A 19,624-nucleotide genomic window follows, 5' to 3' on the forward strand; every position below is an offset into this window, starting at 1 on the left:
TGTAGATTGTAAAAATAATGGTAACAGTGAAGACCAACAGGACAGCTTCACAGTTATTCCTTCCAAGTGACAGCCCTCTATACGCTCAGACACACTTAAATGGCACCAGAATATTCATTTCACTTTCAAATGCATTCACTTTTTTTACAGTCAGTTTGACAGATGTAAAAACTCTTTTGAATTCCCTTTGAAATCAAGTACCTTTCATCACCCCTTTTCCAGTTAGAATGCCCTGGCTCCACTAACTGAATAACAACCTGAAACAACTGCCTTCCTATTTTCAATCAGGGTAATATAGCAAATATTTCATTGAATGATTCATAATGGATTAAAATAATTTGGAATTAGCAAAAATTACTTGTATCATAGCAAGCACATGAGATAAAAGCCTCACGTGTATGTCTGATTTCTGAGGATATTTTATGTACGTTCTTCTCACATACGTCCACCACTACTCTGGCAAAGACAAAATGTCCCTCTTGGTTATCTGCCACATCCTTTCCCTTCCAGCCTCTGTTGGAACCTGTTTCTCTTTTCTTTCAGCTGATTGTGCCTTTTAACTTATTTCAGTCTTCAGACTATGATCTTTGCCAACAAGCAGGATTCCTGAAAGTGTCTTCTTCACATTACTGAGGATAACTCAGCAATTTATTTCAAGTATTTCTGATGCATATTCTAATCTGGGCTGTTTTATAGCTTTCCCGCTTCAATTTCCACCAGACTAACTTTTAAGTTTATTAATCCATTCCCACATTCCAAACCCGTTACTGATTACCTTGGCAACTCAATCAAAAATCATGACAGCTTCTCCATGACTTCCTTTAAAACCACAACATGTCAACTGATGACTTAGACTTTAAGGTCATGGTCACCATAGTATTTAATTTGACATTTCTGGTAATAACAAGGTGAAGGTGAGACAGAACTCAAAATGTTTCAGAAACATGATTCAATTAGTTATCTTTCCCCACACAGCATTACAAATTTAGATAAAACATTTTTCTAGAAGATCATGTTAGGAAACTACACAGTTCAAAGTAGTGGAGGTGAGCACATGAAATATGGTGCTATTTTGGGCTTTAGCAAAACAATAATCCAGTATTTAAACAATCTGTCTTTGCCTCAGGTTCTGAATATGCTCAAACAGGCAGAAACTGATTGATTTACAGAAGATTGATTGTTTTAAAGTCTTCATAAAAGGGCTGAAGACTTTGGTATCTTACAACACTGATGTGTAGTGGTGTCCATGGACAGTATAGTAGCTGACTTGTTTGCTTAAAACCAGCTGCTTTAATTAAGCAAACTTGTAATGCTTATGAAGAATATACATTTTCAAAATGAAACCCACAGATATAATGAAAAATTCAAAATAAGGTCTTATAAATAAAATGGAAATAGCTTGCTTAAGAAGTAAAGGGAAACAAACGAAGATTATAAAAGAAGTTAAGATGGCATGACAGCAGTATCTAAAATCCATTACATGAAAGAAGTGTTGTGGAAGCAGGTAGAAGGTACTTCTTTTTTGCTAAAATTGATCTGAGCACTACAGGGATAATTGTCGAAAATATGCCTAAGAATTATGTACCTCAATAAGCTGTATTTATTGCTTCTGAAGAGTAAACACCACTGCAAAATCAAACATCAATCAGCTGGCTGAGTGTACTTTCAGGTGACAAAATTTTCATTCCACTTTTGGCCTAGCTTCATTAGTAGCCCAGCCCCAATTTTACCAAACAATAAAACCACCAGTAACAAATAGCTGATGCTGTCTGACTGCAGCTCATGTGTACGATTTTGGCAGAACTCTACTGAAAGGCTGGAATTGAAGCAGGAACACGGATGTCCGGGTAACCGAACTCTACATCAGAAGGGGTGATGGCAGAGCACTGCTACGTTCTCAGGCTGAAGGCTCTCTCTGTTAAGTCCAGTTGTAAATTAATACCTGTTTAGTTGGACAGCTCATCCAGAGCTGTGGATCATACAGAAAAAAAACCCTAAACCAAACAAACCCATAAGGCCCTAACTACTAACTGATATGGAGGCTGAGTGGTCGTGGCAGAGGCTGGAGACACCTCTGGAGATCATTTAGTTCAACCGCATTGCTAAAAGCAGGGTCAGCTAGGGCAGGCTGCTTATGGCCATGTCCAGTCGGGTTTTGATTATCTACAAGGATAAAAACTCCAAAACCTCTCTAGGCAACCTGTTCCAATGTTTGACAGTGTGAGAGTAAAAATGAAACAAACCAAAAAACAAACAAACCCCTCCTCCAAATCACCTTTTCTAATTCTTAGATTGAATTTCCTGTATTTCAGTTTGTGCCCATTGCCTCTTGCCTTGTCACTGGGTGTCACTGAAGAGAGTTTGGCTTCGTTTTCTTTACCTCCCTGCCCCTTCCCCCAGTATTTCTGTGCTGCCAGGCTTGGGCATACAGTAGATTCAGAGTGGTAGTTTGCTGAACTATAGAGAGACAGTTTGAACTGATGCCGGCTTGATTTTTTTAGGTACAATCACTAGTTTCAAAGCAGTTTGAGATAATACATGAATTTTAGCATACTTATGAAAGGTGACCTTTGAACACACACTGGTTCTCACCTTTAACAAGAGCTGAGCTGTCAGGACTGCAATGTAATGAATAGCCATAATTAAAAAAAAAAAAAAAATTAGACTGATTCCCTTCTCAGTTTCAACTGTTCAGCTGCAAATAAGTGAGGTATTTCCTCTAACTTTCAAAGAAATTTTTCTCAGAAGAAGTTTTGTTTAAATTCACATATTCCCATAAGGGATAATTTTTCTCAGTATTTGAGTTGCTATCAAAAACTATTTAAATGTCCCATGGTCTGAGCATCAGTTCCCTAACAGCCAAAATTTTCTGAAATTTAGGATCAATCAAATCAAGGCAAGATCATGAAAGTAAACCATATTTCAATTCTCAAGGACAAAAGAAGCATATACATACAATTTTCAGAACTCAGAAGCTACTTCAGTTATCTGCAAAAATCTTTATTCAGTTGCAAAACACGGCCAAAAGGCAGAGGAAGAAAATATGGCTGGATGCCTTATTTCAATCAATCCTTTTGGTACCTTTTCTCATTGATGAGGACCAAGGATTCGTGTTCATAATGATTTCACTCCATCACAAAGCAATTACGGATTCATGGAAACAGTAACAACAGAATATTTTCTGTGATTACCTAAAGCTACTGTAAGAATGTATATCCCTTGGTGAAAAAAATTATCAAATACAGAATAGAATACTTACAGTGTGAACTCAAAAGTGTTTCATTACTCAAGAAATGAAAAGCAGGGATGACTGCATGGCCCTTTCCAGTGGCACTCACAACTTCTTCCTCATTATTGAGGACTTGTAGTTTAATGAACACATCTGATTTAGAGGTCTGTACCTGCACTGTAGCAATATGTGACGCTGTGACTTTTACTGAATACCTAAAGGGGAAGAAAAAAATTATAGCAATATAAATCACTATGCCAGATCATTCTTTTTTAGGTAAGTACCTAAGTGTTGTGGTGACCTGGAAGCAAGAACTTAAAATTGTGTTTGTAGTCAACATTTTTCCTCCAATCTTATGGGCTAAGCTTCTTGTAGAAAAGTTTGGTGAATCTATGGTCAAAGTAAGTGCTGCTGCAAAGAAAGGGGTGGTCTTGCTATTTCTTTTTTTCACTGCCTTATCAAATATCCAGATTTACATTTTCCCTCCTGGTGTACTGGTATTTGTTGAAAAACATGGTTAGCCATATGAGGGAACTGTTTCAATTCAAATAGCACTGAGCAAATGAAAAATAAAAAAAACATTCCTTTCAAAAGTTTTCTCATTTGCTAGTAGCTGCTACTCTGGTGAACTTAAAAGACTGTGGAATGCAAAGATTATGGAATTAAGAGTTTTAGAATGAAATCTAAATATTTTTTTTGTGTCTCATAAATTTACATATTATTTGCATATTGTCCATAAATTCAGACATTTAAAAGATTGGTAACATCAGAGGGGAAAAAAAAAGAGAAAAATTAAACCCAAATTCATTGAGAGAGAGTTTACAGAACTTGAGCACACTTCTTGTATTTAACTTAGATGCTTTCTTCATTTATATTGAACCTGATTCCTCTTGTTGAATAGACCTCTGTCCCAGAAATAATCCATTGATTTGAAATATTGATACAAAGTATCAGGAATCAGGGACAAATGTTCCAGGATTAACCTTTAAAATATATGCATGTAATCAGCTCTAAGCATGGGACCTGTTTTAGTGCAGTGTGTAGTCTGTTGTGTAAAAACTTAAGCATAGTGGTTTAGTCAGGTTCAGTTCTACACTGAAACTCAAATCTAATACTGATTTTAATAAACTTTACTAAATTTTAAAAAGATTAATAAAAATGAAATCATCGCATTTTTACTAAGTATGTTCTCCTAAAAGAATCAGCATGCTAAAATAAAAGCTTTAGTTGTTGTTTGGGTTTTTTTTCTGCCAACACTGCAAGATGGAAATTGTTCTGATATCAGAAAAGAAAGTGTTGTACTTTGGATTTTATTTAAAGAATTTTCTAAATAGTTGGAAAAAAATGTATCAATATTTACATCTCCACCCCACCCGGAAAAATCTTTATTTTAATACATATTTAATCCCCCAAAATATTAATTATAATCAGTAATTGACATAGAGATAAGATTTCAAGATCGAGCCTACAGAAATACAAAATACTGTTACTACAATTTAAAAGTTATAGTCTGTGTACTTCCTACCTATTCTTCATTAAGCAGTGGCAATCAATATTTCAGAAAATAACATTTTCATAAATGAAATGTTAAATTTGGTATTGCACACTGACGGCCCATAACATTCATCTGTATCTATACATAGCTACATATAACTTCCCCTTCTAAGAAAGAGGAAATACCATACTTTTCTGTCAGGGATGTTCCATATAAAAAGCAGAATTTAATTACTCTTATCTCGAGATTTACCTGAATATTACATGCTTGTCATTTGGTATGTAATACTCTTTAATTTCTTTAGTAGAATACACATTATTTACAGCCTCACGAGAGAGAAATGGGAGTGGACTATGAGAACCGATGAGCCGGAGCTTCCATTTTCCAGCTGCCAGAGGTAGGTCACCAGTAAATGCTTCAGCCATAAATGTGTATCCGTTCTGAAAGGAGAAAACATGTAATTTTTACTTGGAAATAACTACTCAAAATCCACGCTATGACTACATGCAACACACTTTCTGTCCATGTTACACTTATTAATGAAGTAAGGTGTCCTTCACAAGCAAGAAGGACTACATAAGTCTTATCACTATAGAACTACATAATTCTATTATAGTCTAATTTATGAAGCAGCTCATATTACAGGAATTTATATTTGGCAAAAAGTTACATAGCAAGTCAAATCCAATCTCATTTAACTTCAAAGTTGGCCTTAGTTTTAAGAGCAGGAACAATCAAACTCTTGAGGTCACTTTCTAACCAAATTATTCGCTGATTCTAAGTTGTTTAATAAAGTCTAATTTAAAAAGTATTAATTGAATCCTTAATTATTTCAGCATGTGCAGTACTCTATTCTGAAAAGTCTTCTTACAGTATGACTAAAATTTAGTACAACCTACTTATTCAACATATTATCTTGCTTTGTGCATCATACTACCATGCAAGTACCTCCCAGATAAAACACATCTATACATGTCTGGGTTCTGTAATATTACCATTACTTTTCTTGTAAAAGCATTAGCAGTAGTATCAGTCAAAGTCTCTTCATTTGGTACAAAATATTTTTTCCCTCTGACCAAAAGTATACGTGGTGGTGGTGGTGGTGGAGACAGTAGTAGTAGATATAATGAAGAAAGAGTTAAAAGACTGCACAAGCGAAGAACTTTACATCTGGCCTCTATGCCAGATGTAAGAAAGTTGGGTATTGTGAAACACTGATGTATTTGAAAACTGCGCAATAACTGAGATTTGAGATTACAGATACTTTCAGCTGCAAAGGTGACCACACACCATTGGCAATTCACACACGACATTTAGCAAAAGCTAGCTGTCCTCACAGATATAAAAGCAAAATTAGATAGCATAAACATTAAAATAACTGCATTAACTGATAAACCAGAGATTACAAAATGTCCCTTCTTGCTGAAGGCAGTATGAGACTATGGATGAATGCAACTTGCTGCATGGAAATTTAAAGATCAGATTCATTCTGTCTGCAGACTGGAGGTTAAACTAACATTGCCCCCAGTTTTAATAATGTCATGGCAAGTATAGCATTAAATGTCAGCATATGAATCTTACTTTTAGGAAGATGTTGTTTTAAGAAAAAATATTTCTAGTATTTAAAAAAAAATCAAATAAAATATTAATAGTAGGCAATTAATAAGACTGGTGCAGATTTATCTTCTTTTTATGAATCCTCAGAGGAGGAATATGGGAAACCAGAATATAATATAAAAGGTGTCAGAATTTGATTTTAATCTGTGTTTGAAAAAAAGGAGGCAATACAAAGGTAATTACTTGAAAGGCAGAGGCAGGAAAAAGGGATATGATGAGTGCAATGTTCAATTGCAGTGTAACAGGGGAACTCAGGATTAAGTCCCTTCTTCAGATTCTCAGAACTTGCCCTACCAACTTGCTATTTCAAGCACTAAAATTTCATGTACCACTCAAGAAATTGTCCAGATGAAAATTCTTTGAAAGATTCTCTTTTTGCACTCTTCTGCTAAATTTCACTTTAAAAAAATAAGTATTTACCAGTATTTAATTAAGAAAAAAGAGAGAGTTTTGTTGAAAAGTTCTGGTAATAAATAGGGTTAGGATTTCAGGACTATCCAATAATGCAGGGTTGTAACTTCCTAACTACTGAATATTTAGAATGAAAGTAAAATAAATTATTCATGATTCCAATTTGTGCAATTGTAACGGCAAAGCATTTTACAGACTTAAATCACAAGGTAATAGCAACCATTCAAAGCTATGATTCAGGAGAACTCACTTATTTAAACATCTGTTTCAGCATATAGTTGAAGTGCCCCCTGCTCTTAATAAATACACTTGGAAACTGAGAAGGATTCAGCCAGATTCAAGTGCTTTCTGGCAGCATGGTGCACATGAGAAAAACACTTTCTGTTGTATACCTACTTAAAAAGATAAGCTTATACAGTCTTAATGTTCACTATAAATATGCAGAAAATTTAGACTTCAGATTAAAAAATTGCGTGAGTGGGCACTTTATGAATACTAACAGCAATTAGAAAGCACAATAACTGAATATTGTGGCTGGTAGGAACGCAGCATAACCATCAGTCACTGCTGGGAAATAAACAGATCTAGACAATCCCATCATATTTATTTCTCTTTCTTAAAAACCTTTGAGAGGTTTCACTAGCTACTTAGATATCTTGTTATGATTCTCTATCTCTAGAATCAGAAAGAGTTGTTTTCTAATATACCACCTAAACTTACTATTTGGTAAACATAATTTTCTTATGTCCTTCTCTGACTAGGCAAGAAAATAACTGCTCAGTGGCCTTGCTCATAAACTCGAGAAATGCTTATCTCTATAATTTTCCACAATCTGTTCAAGAGACTTGTGAATAACAGAGTAGAATTAAAATAAAAACAAAATCAAGTGCATCCAGCAGTAAAAAAAAAAAAAAAAAAAACCAAAAAAAAACACCAAACACCAAAACCCACCATACTGTGGAGGAAGAAAACTGAATGCAAAAAAAGAAAATCCAAATAATGCAAAGCAAGTAGCTAGTTTCTATCTAGATTGCAATGTCTGCAGAAAGAAGACAGATATTATTGCTAGTGTGCAAATTTTTTCCTTGCTGTCAATCATTCTGAAATGAACAATAATGTGTTCTAGGACTGTCTCTGCAGCAGAATAGCAATATCTGTTGATAGGATTTCTTTTTAGCTTTGTTGTAAATTGCTGATTCATAATTTTGAAGCAGAACAACTAACTGGTAGGTTTATTAAAAAAAAAAAGGACAAACTTTTTCTGTATTAATATTGCAATTTGGGAATTCAGGTATACTTTATATTTTCTTGCTTGATGCATTATATTGTTGACTATATTTTACAAAATGCTGTTAAAAGGAAAGGTAAGAGATTAAAATAATATCAGTGTATTCTCTGTTTCCTATCAATTGCACAGTGTCTTGTCAAAACATCAAGAGAGTTTTCAATAGCTTCTGCAGGTCCATGAAACATCAATAAACCATTTACAAACAGGAAAAAAAATCAAGCTAAATTTTACAGTATAAGGTTATATTCTTACTGAAAAACTCAGTGGAAGTGGTTAAGAAATGTTATAAGAGCAAGTAGAAAAATACAGCATACCTGCACAATTCTGTTTTAATACTCTGAAACCAAAATCCCTCTTTACTGATATTAACCACATTTACTAATTTAAAATGAAAGTCGTGTTTAGAGAATAATAACAAACAGGTCTGCTTTATGTGGGGACTTTTTCAACAAGCAAGGACAGGAATAAAATCAAAAGAGCCATTTTCATTAGTTAATGTCAGAATCACTAAGGCTATCATGCTGTACCCATGAAAATAAAAATTATTATGGAACATACCAGGTGGGGTAGCACATAGCAAGTCAAGCATTTCCGATATTAAAACCACTGTACTGCACAAAGTGTTGGTAAGATCTTATCTGGAATATTGTGTACAATTTTGGACATCTTTATTCAAGAAAATATGTTCAATGAGAGGAGGTCTGAGAAAGAGCTAGTAAAATCAAGGAAATGGAAAACCTGCCTTACAAGGCAGATCTAGACATAACCTGCTAAGCAGGACAAATGCTGAGGTGTGATCTGAAATAAATCTGAAGTTGTGATCGTTCTTTTTACAACTCATCACTTTTCTGAAAGGCAGTAAGTAGTGTTCACCATTGAGATTTCTTTGTGCATCCTGCCACTTGCCACTGTTGGATTCCAAACAGATTTTTCCTGACTGGTGGAATCCACACTCCATCTCCAAGGTTCTCAAATTAGTTTTGAGAGCTTGAAGAACTTGTCTGCAACCCTTCTTTTTAAAGCATATTCCTCCAACAGTAGCAGTCCTTATCTATCACATTCAGCTAATAATCACTATAAACACTAAATAAGGCAAGTTCATTGTAGTGAAAAAAAAAAAAGTCTGATAAAATTGGAAATGACAAAACAAAGACAAGAAAACTACTCCTGCAGCATTAGACTGTAACTGACATCAATTCCTTGCTACTGACAGATGAGACTGAGAAGGCTAAAATGTGAACCTGTCTCCACTAAAAGGTCAATTGTGAACATGTGGCTAGAACCATTAATATTAGAGCTAATATTAAAGAGGTAAGAGGCAGGCCAGCACGGAAAAAGTAGTAAATTATTATATAGATAAAATTTTGGATTAGCTAGGTCTGATGAATTTCTGAACTGTCTGAAGGATAATTACATAACAGGTTAAAACAATCACAAAACTTTAAAATCATGTTTGATAACTGATGGAGGACACATAAGGTACTGGTAGTCTAAAGAAATTATATATTTTTTTTTAGATGGACAAAGGTGTCTAGAAAATTATCAGTCAGCATAACTCAAATGGCTAAACCCCTCACAAAATAACTAAAAATCTTAATTCCTTGCAACCCCCTCAACATAACAAAGAGACTGCATAGACCAATTCCTATCAAACCCGTTCATCTTCCTTTTATAGGAAAGCAAACTATGGCAATGAAGCAGATACCTGACACTGTCTCTCTGATCATTCTTCTAAGCCTAAGGAAACGCTGTCATAATGAAGAAACTAGGGTGGCTGCTGGACAACCACATCCAGAAAGCCCATATTCATGGCTCCTTTTGGAAGAGCAGAATGCAATCAGTGAGATTTCAAAGATCACACCTGAACATGATTCCATTCAATATTTTTATTAGTAATGAGAATGGTGAAATGGAGAACATATATGTTTAATTAGCTGATTTCACAAGCTAAGAAGGATGGTAACTTTAGAGGAAGAGAAAATAAGAATTCAAGATTATTTTAAACTTGAACATGGTCTGAAAAAATAGCATTAAAATCAGTAGTGAAATAGACTATATTTAGTCAAGAATGATAAACTACAGGATTCAGTTCTTTAGCAAAGCACCCAGGGTTACAGAAGTACAAGTCAACAGTGGTGATGCAAAATACATCAAGCATCACGGTTAGATAAGAAGAAGTAAAGCCCACAAAACCTGTAAACTAATCAATCCTTACTCATCATTTGTACAGCCACAAGTTAATCCTTGGTGCGGTTTACTGTGCTCAGTGTTGTGCATGATAAACAAGAACAGCAGCAATTGGAAACTCCAAAGGAGAGGGTAATCAAGAGTGTAGAACATGTAATTTGCAAGGAAACACTGAGAAAATTGTCTTCTTTAGTATAAAAAGGCAGGAGGAGGGGAAGCTGTGATAACTATTTAACAGTATAGTTATTTTTTTAGAAGCAATTTACACTAATGCTTCTGAGATAACACACAGGCTTTGAGAGGGACCATATCTAAAGCTGTATTTGGCATCAATGCTGCCATCATTAGCACCTGAAGATGCACATTAACTTAATTATTGTAAGCATGACTTATAAAAGGCTATTCAAACCTCATTCTTAGTTTGGTCGCTGACTCTTGAAGGTTGTTCTGTCAGATGGACAGCATCAGCAGCAACCATATTGCCACTAAGTAGCACAGCACAGGGAAATTGGATAATATTCCTCCATTTAGCAAAAGTAAAAAATATCAAAGGAAATTAAGGCTATTCTTTCACTGTAAAAGGTTTATCACAGAAGCTGATCACTGATAGTCTTTGTTCAAACTTGGTAATAAATAAAGGTGCACTTCTAAGTAGAACATTATAACATAGCTGAAGATATCCACAGAATTTTGGCAACTATTATTTTAAAAATCATACTTTTCACAATGAATCTTTGAATTTACCTTATTTCGGGGATAAACACGAGGTGCCACTTCCAAAAACACATGTGGCATTTCCTCCAGTGTGTCATTATTCACGACATGAAGTCTACAGGAAGGGATAGTAGTATACACCTTTGGCACTAAAAGATTGTCTTCTGGAACAAGAAATATTTCTCTAAAAAAAGGAGAATTCAAATTATGTTACAATTATTTACCCAAATAAAATTCTTTGTGTAACACAAAGTAAAATTCTAAATACATTAGAATTTCAGAAAAGCAGACTTATGTAAAATTACATTTTTAAAGCAGGTTAATGAAAAAATACTGTGTATCAATACCACTTCCCCATAGGAGTTATGTAGGGCTGTATGATACTCACCTGAAAACTACAAACCACACATTTGGTGGCTGATCAGCATAGGTTACAGCATAGTCAGCAAAAGAGGTCTTACACCGTTCATCTTCATAACAAGGAAACCTTTCAACTGACTTACAGTTTCTTTTAAACATTTCTCTAGAAAGCAGAAAACACGATAAATATTCAAATCCAATCAGGGCACATAGATCTTAACTTTATGCTAATGATGAACACTGCTTCGTGCATAACTATAACAGTGATATAAAATCTGTTATTAATGTTTATCTAGTAGCTGATCACTCAAAAATGAATAGATCAGGTAGGGATCAGCTCTTTTAGAGATGATGGCCCATAACAGCCAATGCTTACTTACAAATATTTCTGTCCCTCAGTCTATCCATAAGTACAACTGCTTCTAATAGCCTCAAATGCTACAGCTTCTGCAAAACAACTTTTTTTCAATAAATATCAGGTAGCATAACTTCCATTTTTTTATATTAAGCTCTCATCTGAAATCTGTGCAATTGTCAGATTAAAACCCCTTTTATTTCCTTTTAAGAAAGGAATAAAAGGAAAACCAAATAAATTTCAAATGGGATGAAAGACATTCCCTTCACATAGGAAGAAACCTCAGACACTAAATTCAGAAGTTATTAGTAAGGCAAATAAACCCACAGGTGCTATGAAATTCTGTAAAATTAGAGATAAACTCACTGGCCCCTGACCGACAGCATGAATTTTTATTTATCATATGCAGTATCAAAAATTAATGTTCTTTTGGGCAAAGCAATGTGAAGACCAGCATACAAAATTCACTGTTATGTGAACTGGTTGTTGGGTGAAGGGCAGAAAAAAGATAACAGGACTCATTCCATCTTCTGGCTCCTTATAGTGATTTTCTCTAGAGATTATGAATGAAAATATGCCTACATAGAGGTGATGGAAAGGATATCCTTCTCACCACCATTGCTCTGTTTTGCATTATTCTTTAACTATTTGCTTTCTGTAGTCAATAAACAATAAGTCTGTTCTGCTATCTTTGCTATCTTTGTTATCTTTGCTATCTAATTCAAAGCTTGGTTTATATGGTTTACATAAAGGGGACAGTCTAAAGAAAACTGACTACTTCTACTTTTGGTGATCCTTGTCTTCTTCTCTGTGTCAAATAGGAATGTGCTCAAGTAGTTCAACTGCAGAAGTTTTATCCACAGAAACTGGACAATGCTACTCTGATGTTCTGTTATTCCTATATAGTAATCGGAATTACAGAAACAATCCCACAGTCACAGTCATGTTTTTAGCCATGATAATAGCTGACCTTGACATTTAATTAAGGTGAGTCACAGAGTGGATGTAAATATTGTCAGAAGCAATTTAAAGCAGAACAGTTTGAAATCTTAGTCCATGAAGATTTGCAAAGGTTCGTTCCACCACTGATAATCAGCACACACATAGACAGGAAAAGCCCCTCAGAAACCTCACATTTTAAATTCATTGAAAATTATTGTAGAGACACACATAGATGAGTTTACGTGGGGTGCATAATGTGAAATGGGTGGCAACCCTAGCACAAACGGAGAGGTTCTAGGACATTTTAAACTGCTGTTTGTGTTGTAAAATGGTACTGCTTCTGGGCTCCAGGGGCTAGAGAATGGAAAACTTATACCCTGATACTGAACTTTCAAAATTCTTGCACGTCACTTTATTGGCCAAGGTGCTAGTTAGTTATATTAAATGTAAGTCTGCCAGCTGTAAAATAAATAAATAAATAAATAGACAGACAGACATTGCCATGATTTTAAAACTCAAATGTATGCCCTGAGACAATGGCTAAGAATCAGTCCCATAAGTATTAAAAGTCTGAAGGTAGACTAAAAACTGCATCCGATCTTTGCTGATCTATGGATGCTGCAAATCTAAAACTGAGGTCTAACATTTGGAATAAGGCTGTGGTTGTAAAGTCCTAATCCCATCAACATACAAAGGTTTTACGGGACTAGAAACATTAAAAAGTGAAATAAGATGATACCCCATAGGAGTGTTCCTCAAATTTCTGGTTATAATGAGTGTGGATTCGTACCCACAGCCTGTAATTATTGTCAGTTCTCACTCCTCACCCCTGAGAGAGCTCATCCACTGCTAGGGCGGTTGCATGAACACTTGCAGAAAGATTTTTGAAGGACTTACTGAAAATATGTGATCCCTGAAGAGTGACATGCTTGGAAATGACTTAAGGAACACTGCTGAAATTAGAGTAGCTATCTTTTCAAAAGCTGTAATTAAATACCAGGGAAAGTATCTACCTAGAAATGCATCCACTTTCCTTCCAGCAAGCGCTATAAACAGATCCAGTGAATATATAAACTGTGGTACAATTAAATAGTATAGCTATCTCCTTACTAATGTCAACCAGGATTCCTTAACAGATAGTGTTAATCAAAGTGCTTCTTTAAATCAACTTGTCAGCTGTTTAACTAAGGAATCAGTATCAGATTTATACTTATGAAACAGCCTACAGATATTAAAAAATTAAATGCAGAAGAAAAGTCATCTTCTAGCTCAAGCTGTAGGAAAAAACCTGTAACACAAATACCTAAAAATTAATTTGCTACAGTTTTACTCACGTAGGGTACACAGAATAAAGTATAGTATATCTTCACTAAAAACATCTCATCCTTTCCAAGATAATTTTGTAATTTTAAAACTAGTAATGATCTTACCATATTTATTCTGTGAATTGGCAATTTATGACAATTATATGGTACAGGCTACAATAAAAGTTTAATTTATTACATGATTACCTTAACAGCATTACAGCACACTGTTCAAAATTTAACTCAATTGCTGTCCACAATTTTTGCAAGGTTTCTTTGACATTAGCATTTTCTTTAGTACCTGGAAATAATAAAATAAGTTAGAAAGTGTAACATATAAAATTGTATTGTTCTAAATATATACCTGCCAAATACTTGTGAAAAATACCACTCACACAAGTAAATTGTCTTATGAATCACTAGTTTTTATTTGGAATTTACAGAAGTCTCCCTGAGCTGAAAACTAATTTCTCTTTGACAGATGAAATTCCTTCCTCATCACCTTTGTACATTTCAGCACTCCTACAACAGCAAAAATGGTGTAATCAAATTTTCTCTGATTTGCATTTTTTCCACTGTAACTTGTCATAGAGATATGATCTCTGTCCTCAGAGAATACACTGTTTAGGTCTCAGCAGTTTTTATTTACAGACTATGAAGGGGTAGGTATGTGCCTAGGCAATCTGTGTAGCGAAAACAGAAAAGAATTGGGCAGCACCAGCGGGTAATTCATTCCACCCATGTTTGATACCTCTCAGATGACAGGATGCGTTACCATCTAAGGATGTCTACCTGTATCCACAGAATACAGATGAAGACTAGGCAACTAGTTTAGACCTGTTGGCTAATTTTTCAAAATTAAAGTTAGGTGAAATCCTAACTGCATAAACAATTAGTGACACAAATGGAGGGGGAAAATTTAAAAAAGAAAAAAGAAAAAAAAAAAAGAGGGGAGTAATAACACCTTACTGTAATGACAAGTAAAAGAGAAAAGATACAAACAAGGCAAAGGAAGAGAAGAACAGTATGCCTGGAAAAAAAAGTAAAACTAATCCTGCTACAGTACAGCACTGTACAGAAAATACCAGAATTAAAGATAAGAGAGTATTGATAAATCAGAAGTTAAGAAATACACTGTTAAGAAAATAGACAATGGAAGAAGAGAGTTGAGATATTTGCATAGTGCTAAAATGGCAAAAATCTAAAATTTACACTTCAAAAGAACAGCTTCTGGACACTGGGATTTGTAGAAATTAATAATACTAGTGAAAGTTTACAGAAATTCCTAAACTACGTGGTAACTCATAAACAAAACTAGAAGAGCACTAGACTACTTGGTAGGAAACCTTAAGCAAGACTGGGCTACAGAGGACAGTTTGGGAAAGAGAGGGAGCACCAGATGTACTGATAAAGAGATGAAGGTACAAAAAGGAGAGCTTGAAGAAATCATCCAGTGCAGGTAAATATATAGACAACAGAATCCCAGCAATTACGGAAATTCAGGAAGGAGGTTCCAGCAGAATGGGGATGGCTTTCTAAAGGGGGAATGGATATCTCACAGTGTCATGATCCTCAGACATTCATACAGTGTGATGCTAGAAGGAATCACTGTGATCTAACTTTCCGTGTAACAGTCCTGTTAACATATCAATTGCTATTTCATCATATATAAATGACTAATCTTTTTTTAATTTGATGAGTATCTATTTGACTTCAAAATTTTTCAGTAGTACAACACAAATCTTGGTTTATTCCAATAAATACCTTATGCTTTTAAAAATAAACACCACTTTTTCAAGTTTGAATGTGTCTGGATTCAACTCACAATTTTTGAATCTCTGACTACAGACCTTGTTGTTACCAAATTCCTTTTCTCATACGTGTACTTACAGATTATAGTGAAGTCATTCTTAATCTCTTTCTTAAATTAAAAAATAACAGCCTGCAAGTACAAGACACTTCTTTAACTCTGATCCTTACAATTCTACCCAGAATTTCTCAGTTGTTACCTTCCTTCTTCTTGGACTGTGGACACTGCACTCGGACACAATATTCCAGATAAGATAATAGAATTGCTGAATAAGAAATGTAACACATACTCCAACCGCTATGTAAGATTCCTCTATTTATATACATAAAAATAAAAGCTAGTATCATCACTGTATCTTTTGAGCACATACTGCTGATTATCCATTATAATGCTTAGGTTCTTGTATGGACTTCACTTACCTGTTCTGAAAAAAAAATAATATTCACCCTGCTCTAAGTTAAATCTAAATTAATGTAGATTCTGTTTTAAAATCCATGAAGATCTAGGGAGTGTGTATTTCCTATATTTTTAAGTATCATATATGCTAATTGAGCGGTTAGGTTGAGCATTATTCTTAGTTTTATAAGAGATCAGAGATTCAACTATAATGTTCTACTGCATTTCAGTTCATTTTTACTAGACACTAATTAGTAACAAAATCCTTACAGTGAATATTTAAATAAGGTGAAGAATGTAACATTTTAAAAAGGCATTTTTAAAGGACACACCTGGTTTTCTGCTGTTCAGTAGCTTCCTAACATAAGCCCCTCTCCAGATGGCTTGAAGTTTAAGAGCTGCTGTTGCTTCTTTAGAAGTGGGTGTTTGGTTCTGCCAGCTACTAAAGGAACTCTTCTCACAACTCTCTGAGAGAAGGGGAGGAGAATGAGCAACATCAATAAAGCTGGAAGTCCTGCAGTCACTTGCAATGAAGTTAAATTAAAAACCAAAAAATCCAGCCACCAAACAAAACAACCCCAAACACCCACAAAACAAGAGTGCTGTGTTTCAGAAAGAGTGGTTTCTGCAGAAAACTTCCAATCATGATAAAAATACCACTCAATATTTTGCTCTTATCATGATAAAATTAGACAAAATATACTATGTAATTACACAAAGTCAGCATGCAACTACTATGCCAATTCCAAATACCAAATAATTGAATTTCTACTCCTCTTTACAGACAGCTATTGCAATGCATTTTTAAAATCAAGTCTCCTAATGTAATTTTAAAACATCCTTCCAAACATGAACCAACAGGATTTGACACATTAAAGCCTGACTGTGAATACAGCTTAAAAGGGTTTCACAGCATTGTAAGTGATTCTGTCTCTGAATCTGATTTTATTAAGTAATAATTCTAACACTGGTGCTGTTCAAAACATTGTATTCAACCTTGGCAAAGGAGCCATCGAATAAGGATAAGATCTATGATAAAGTAGGATTTCATTTATCTGACTGTGACTTTCTGTTACCAAGGAGTTATGGAGTGGAACAAAAATCAGCAGGTTCTGACAGGTTCATAATTAGCTCTTTGAAGGCACCCTTGCCTAGAAATAGGATTCTGGGAGCCATCACCACCAGGGTCTAGGGGGAGGATGTGGAGAGCAGCGCTAAAAGGAGGCAGTGCCAGGGGGGCAGTTTGGAACTGCACAGATAAAGAATGAAAACAGTGAGACTGAGAGAGAGAAAGGAAATGGTGCTCCAAAAGGAAGTATCAACAAACAAAAAGGAGGAAAAAAAGAAAGAGATCCACGTAAAAAATGGGACAAACTAGTTTAAGAAAAGATAGTGGTCTCATCAGCCGGGAGATCATACATTTTAATCTAATCTCTTTTATTGAATATTGTTAAACGTGTCTGTGTTCCAAACCATCATTCCTTGTTATTTCTCATTTCCAAACCCCATAAAGCCTCTTTAATATACAGGGACTCTGACACACAAGCCAACTTCAACAGACGACAGATTAAAACTCAACAGTATGAATGGCACAACCACTTTCATAAAATGGAAGCATATAATCACAGAAAAATATAGGCTGGAGTGGACCACTGAAGGTCATCTAGTCCAATCCTACATCCAAACTAGGATCAACTTAGAGCAGGTTGCTTATGGTCTTGAACAAATGTCCAGTCCATTTTTTAATATCTCCAGAGATGTGGACTCCACAATCTCTCTGGGCAATCTCTTCCTATTTTTGACTAGCCTCATGGAATTTTTTCCTAATATCCAACCAGAATTTAACATGTTCTTGGAATTTAACATGTTCTAAGATTTGTCCTGTCCCTCTGCATCTCTGAGAAGGGTCTGACTCTTATCTTCTATTTATTCATCAAAGTAACCCATATTTCAAAATGAATTTGTCCCATCTACAGACTTGTCTATTTTACAGTGTTGTGCTATGCCTTTTGACCCCACTAATCATGGCTTTCAAGGAAAGGAAACAGCCTTCTATTTGCAGCAGGTGTGCTGCAGAGCTTACATCTTCCAAATAAGGCAAAATAATATATTAAAATAAGTTGTATACTTTTTATATGAAAACACACTTACACAGACTGGCCTAGCGAGTCAGGAGACCCTAACACTGAACCTGAATCAATAACATATAAAATTGTGACGACATCTAATGTTGCTTCTGATTCATCTAAGCATCTCTTGTTCTTGTTACTTCCTAATCAATAATCAAGTAATGGATGACTTCCCTAAAATAGCCAACTGGTGCAAGACAGTGCCATCTCCACTTGTTTTCAGACAGGTAAGCAAGCAGTTTAGTAGGGTCAGGTTGTATGGCGCTGGCAATGGGCTCTCCTTTTAAGTCATAGAAGAACCTTGTAATACGTGCAGAAAGATGAATACTGTATAAAGAGATTACATAGTGGCATGGTGAGTCAGATTAGCTTGCTGAATAAACAATTTCCCCCCCCGCCCCAGCTTAGCTTCCTGCAAAATCAGCAAGCTGATCTGATTCCCTAGCAACTCTGCAACTGCTCATGGTGGGAGCACATGTGCTGGGGAAGGACAGCACTTCAGTAGAGGCATTCAGTGAAGATGCACTTTAAGGTCTAGACCGATCAGAACATGATCTGTATTTAATCAATGGCTTATATTGTATTTCATCATTTGTATTACTGGCGACAGCACTCATGATATCCAGAGAGCTGTGAATTGCCTATAAGCAGACTCTCAGGCTCCAGAACTGACTAAAACAGAGTTATGTATCATTATTCTGATTTTTTTTCGTTATTACTGGGTTGTTTGCTAACTTAGCAGGCTAATTCAGCTCAGCACAAGCTTTGCTCAGCACTGGAGCTGCAGGAAGGTGTGGGGATAGGTCCACCACAGCTTGCAGTTACATTGGTTTAAGCTGCTGTGGAACCTCAGCTTCAGAATCAGCTTCACTTGGGAGGGAGAGTAAGTATAGCCATACTCAGCAATTACAACCAAGTCTTACTCTTGACTATAGAGGAGTTTATCCAAAGACAGAGTGACTGAAAGGGCTTGAGTTTTCCAAAAGCTCAAAATCACAGTGCCATAAGCACTTATAATAGCACCTACTTTTTTATAGATCTTTAATGGTTATAGAACTGTTCATCTGTACCAGTTCAGGTCTAACCCAACAGATCTTTTGCATCTGCGTGGCCTTTATATGAGACCAGGCTGATGGGTTCAAATTCCAGCTCACTGAACCAAGACCTCATTATCCCCATTACCCCCTCAGAACAGTGCTGTGAAATGCTGATACGGGAATACACACAGAGTGTTGGCTTGGTGTTGCCCTATGGACAAAATGAAAAGTTGATCCATCAGGTATGGCAAATAGACTCTATCACAAGAAATTAATACCTGTGTTGTTAGAAAAAATACACATCATTTGTGAAGCCAAAACATATACAGATATATAGAATCATAGAATCA

At 35.4% G+C, this 19,624-nt stretch overlaps 1 protein-coding gene across 1 annotated transcript in view; it reads right to left on the reverse strand.

Moving 5' to 3' along the window:
• ADGB (androglobin) overlaps window positions 1–19,416 on the reverse strand; it is a gene marked incomplete at its 3' end in the record, with an annotated part of 46,754 nt that extends 27,338 nt beyond the window's left edge. Inside the window, exons 1-7 of the mRNA XM_010161612.1 lie at window positions 19,323–19,416; window positions 16,441–16,575; window positions 14,110–14,203; window positions 11,330–11,464; window positions 10,972–11,125; window positions 4,977–5,164; window positions 3,260–3,444 (exon numbers count right to left, since the gene is read on the reverse strand). Coding sequence (XP_010159914.1) covers window positions 3,260–3,444; window positions 4,977–5,164; window positions 10,972–11,125; window positions 11,330–11,464; window positions 14,110–14,203; window positions 16,441–16,575; window positions 19,323–19,416 — 985 coding nt within the window. The remainder of the gene's footprint in view (window positions 1–3,259; window positions 3,445–4,976; window positions 5,165–10,971; window positions 11,126–11,329; window positions 11,465–14,109; window positions 14,204–16,440; window positions 16,576–19,322) is intronic.
• Window positions 19,417–19,624: the final 208 nt, after the last annotated feature.

This window comes from Eurypyga helias, unplaced genomic scaffold (genome assembly GCF_000690775.1).
Source record: "Eurypyga helias isolate BGI_N326 unplaced genomic scaffold, ASM69077v1 scaffold22961, whole genome shotgun sequence".
In the NCBI taxonomy this organism is placed as follows: domain Eukaryota; kingdom Metazoa; phylum Chordata; class Aves; order Eurypygiformes; family Eurypygidae; genus Eurypyga; species Eurypyga helias.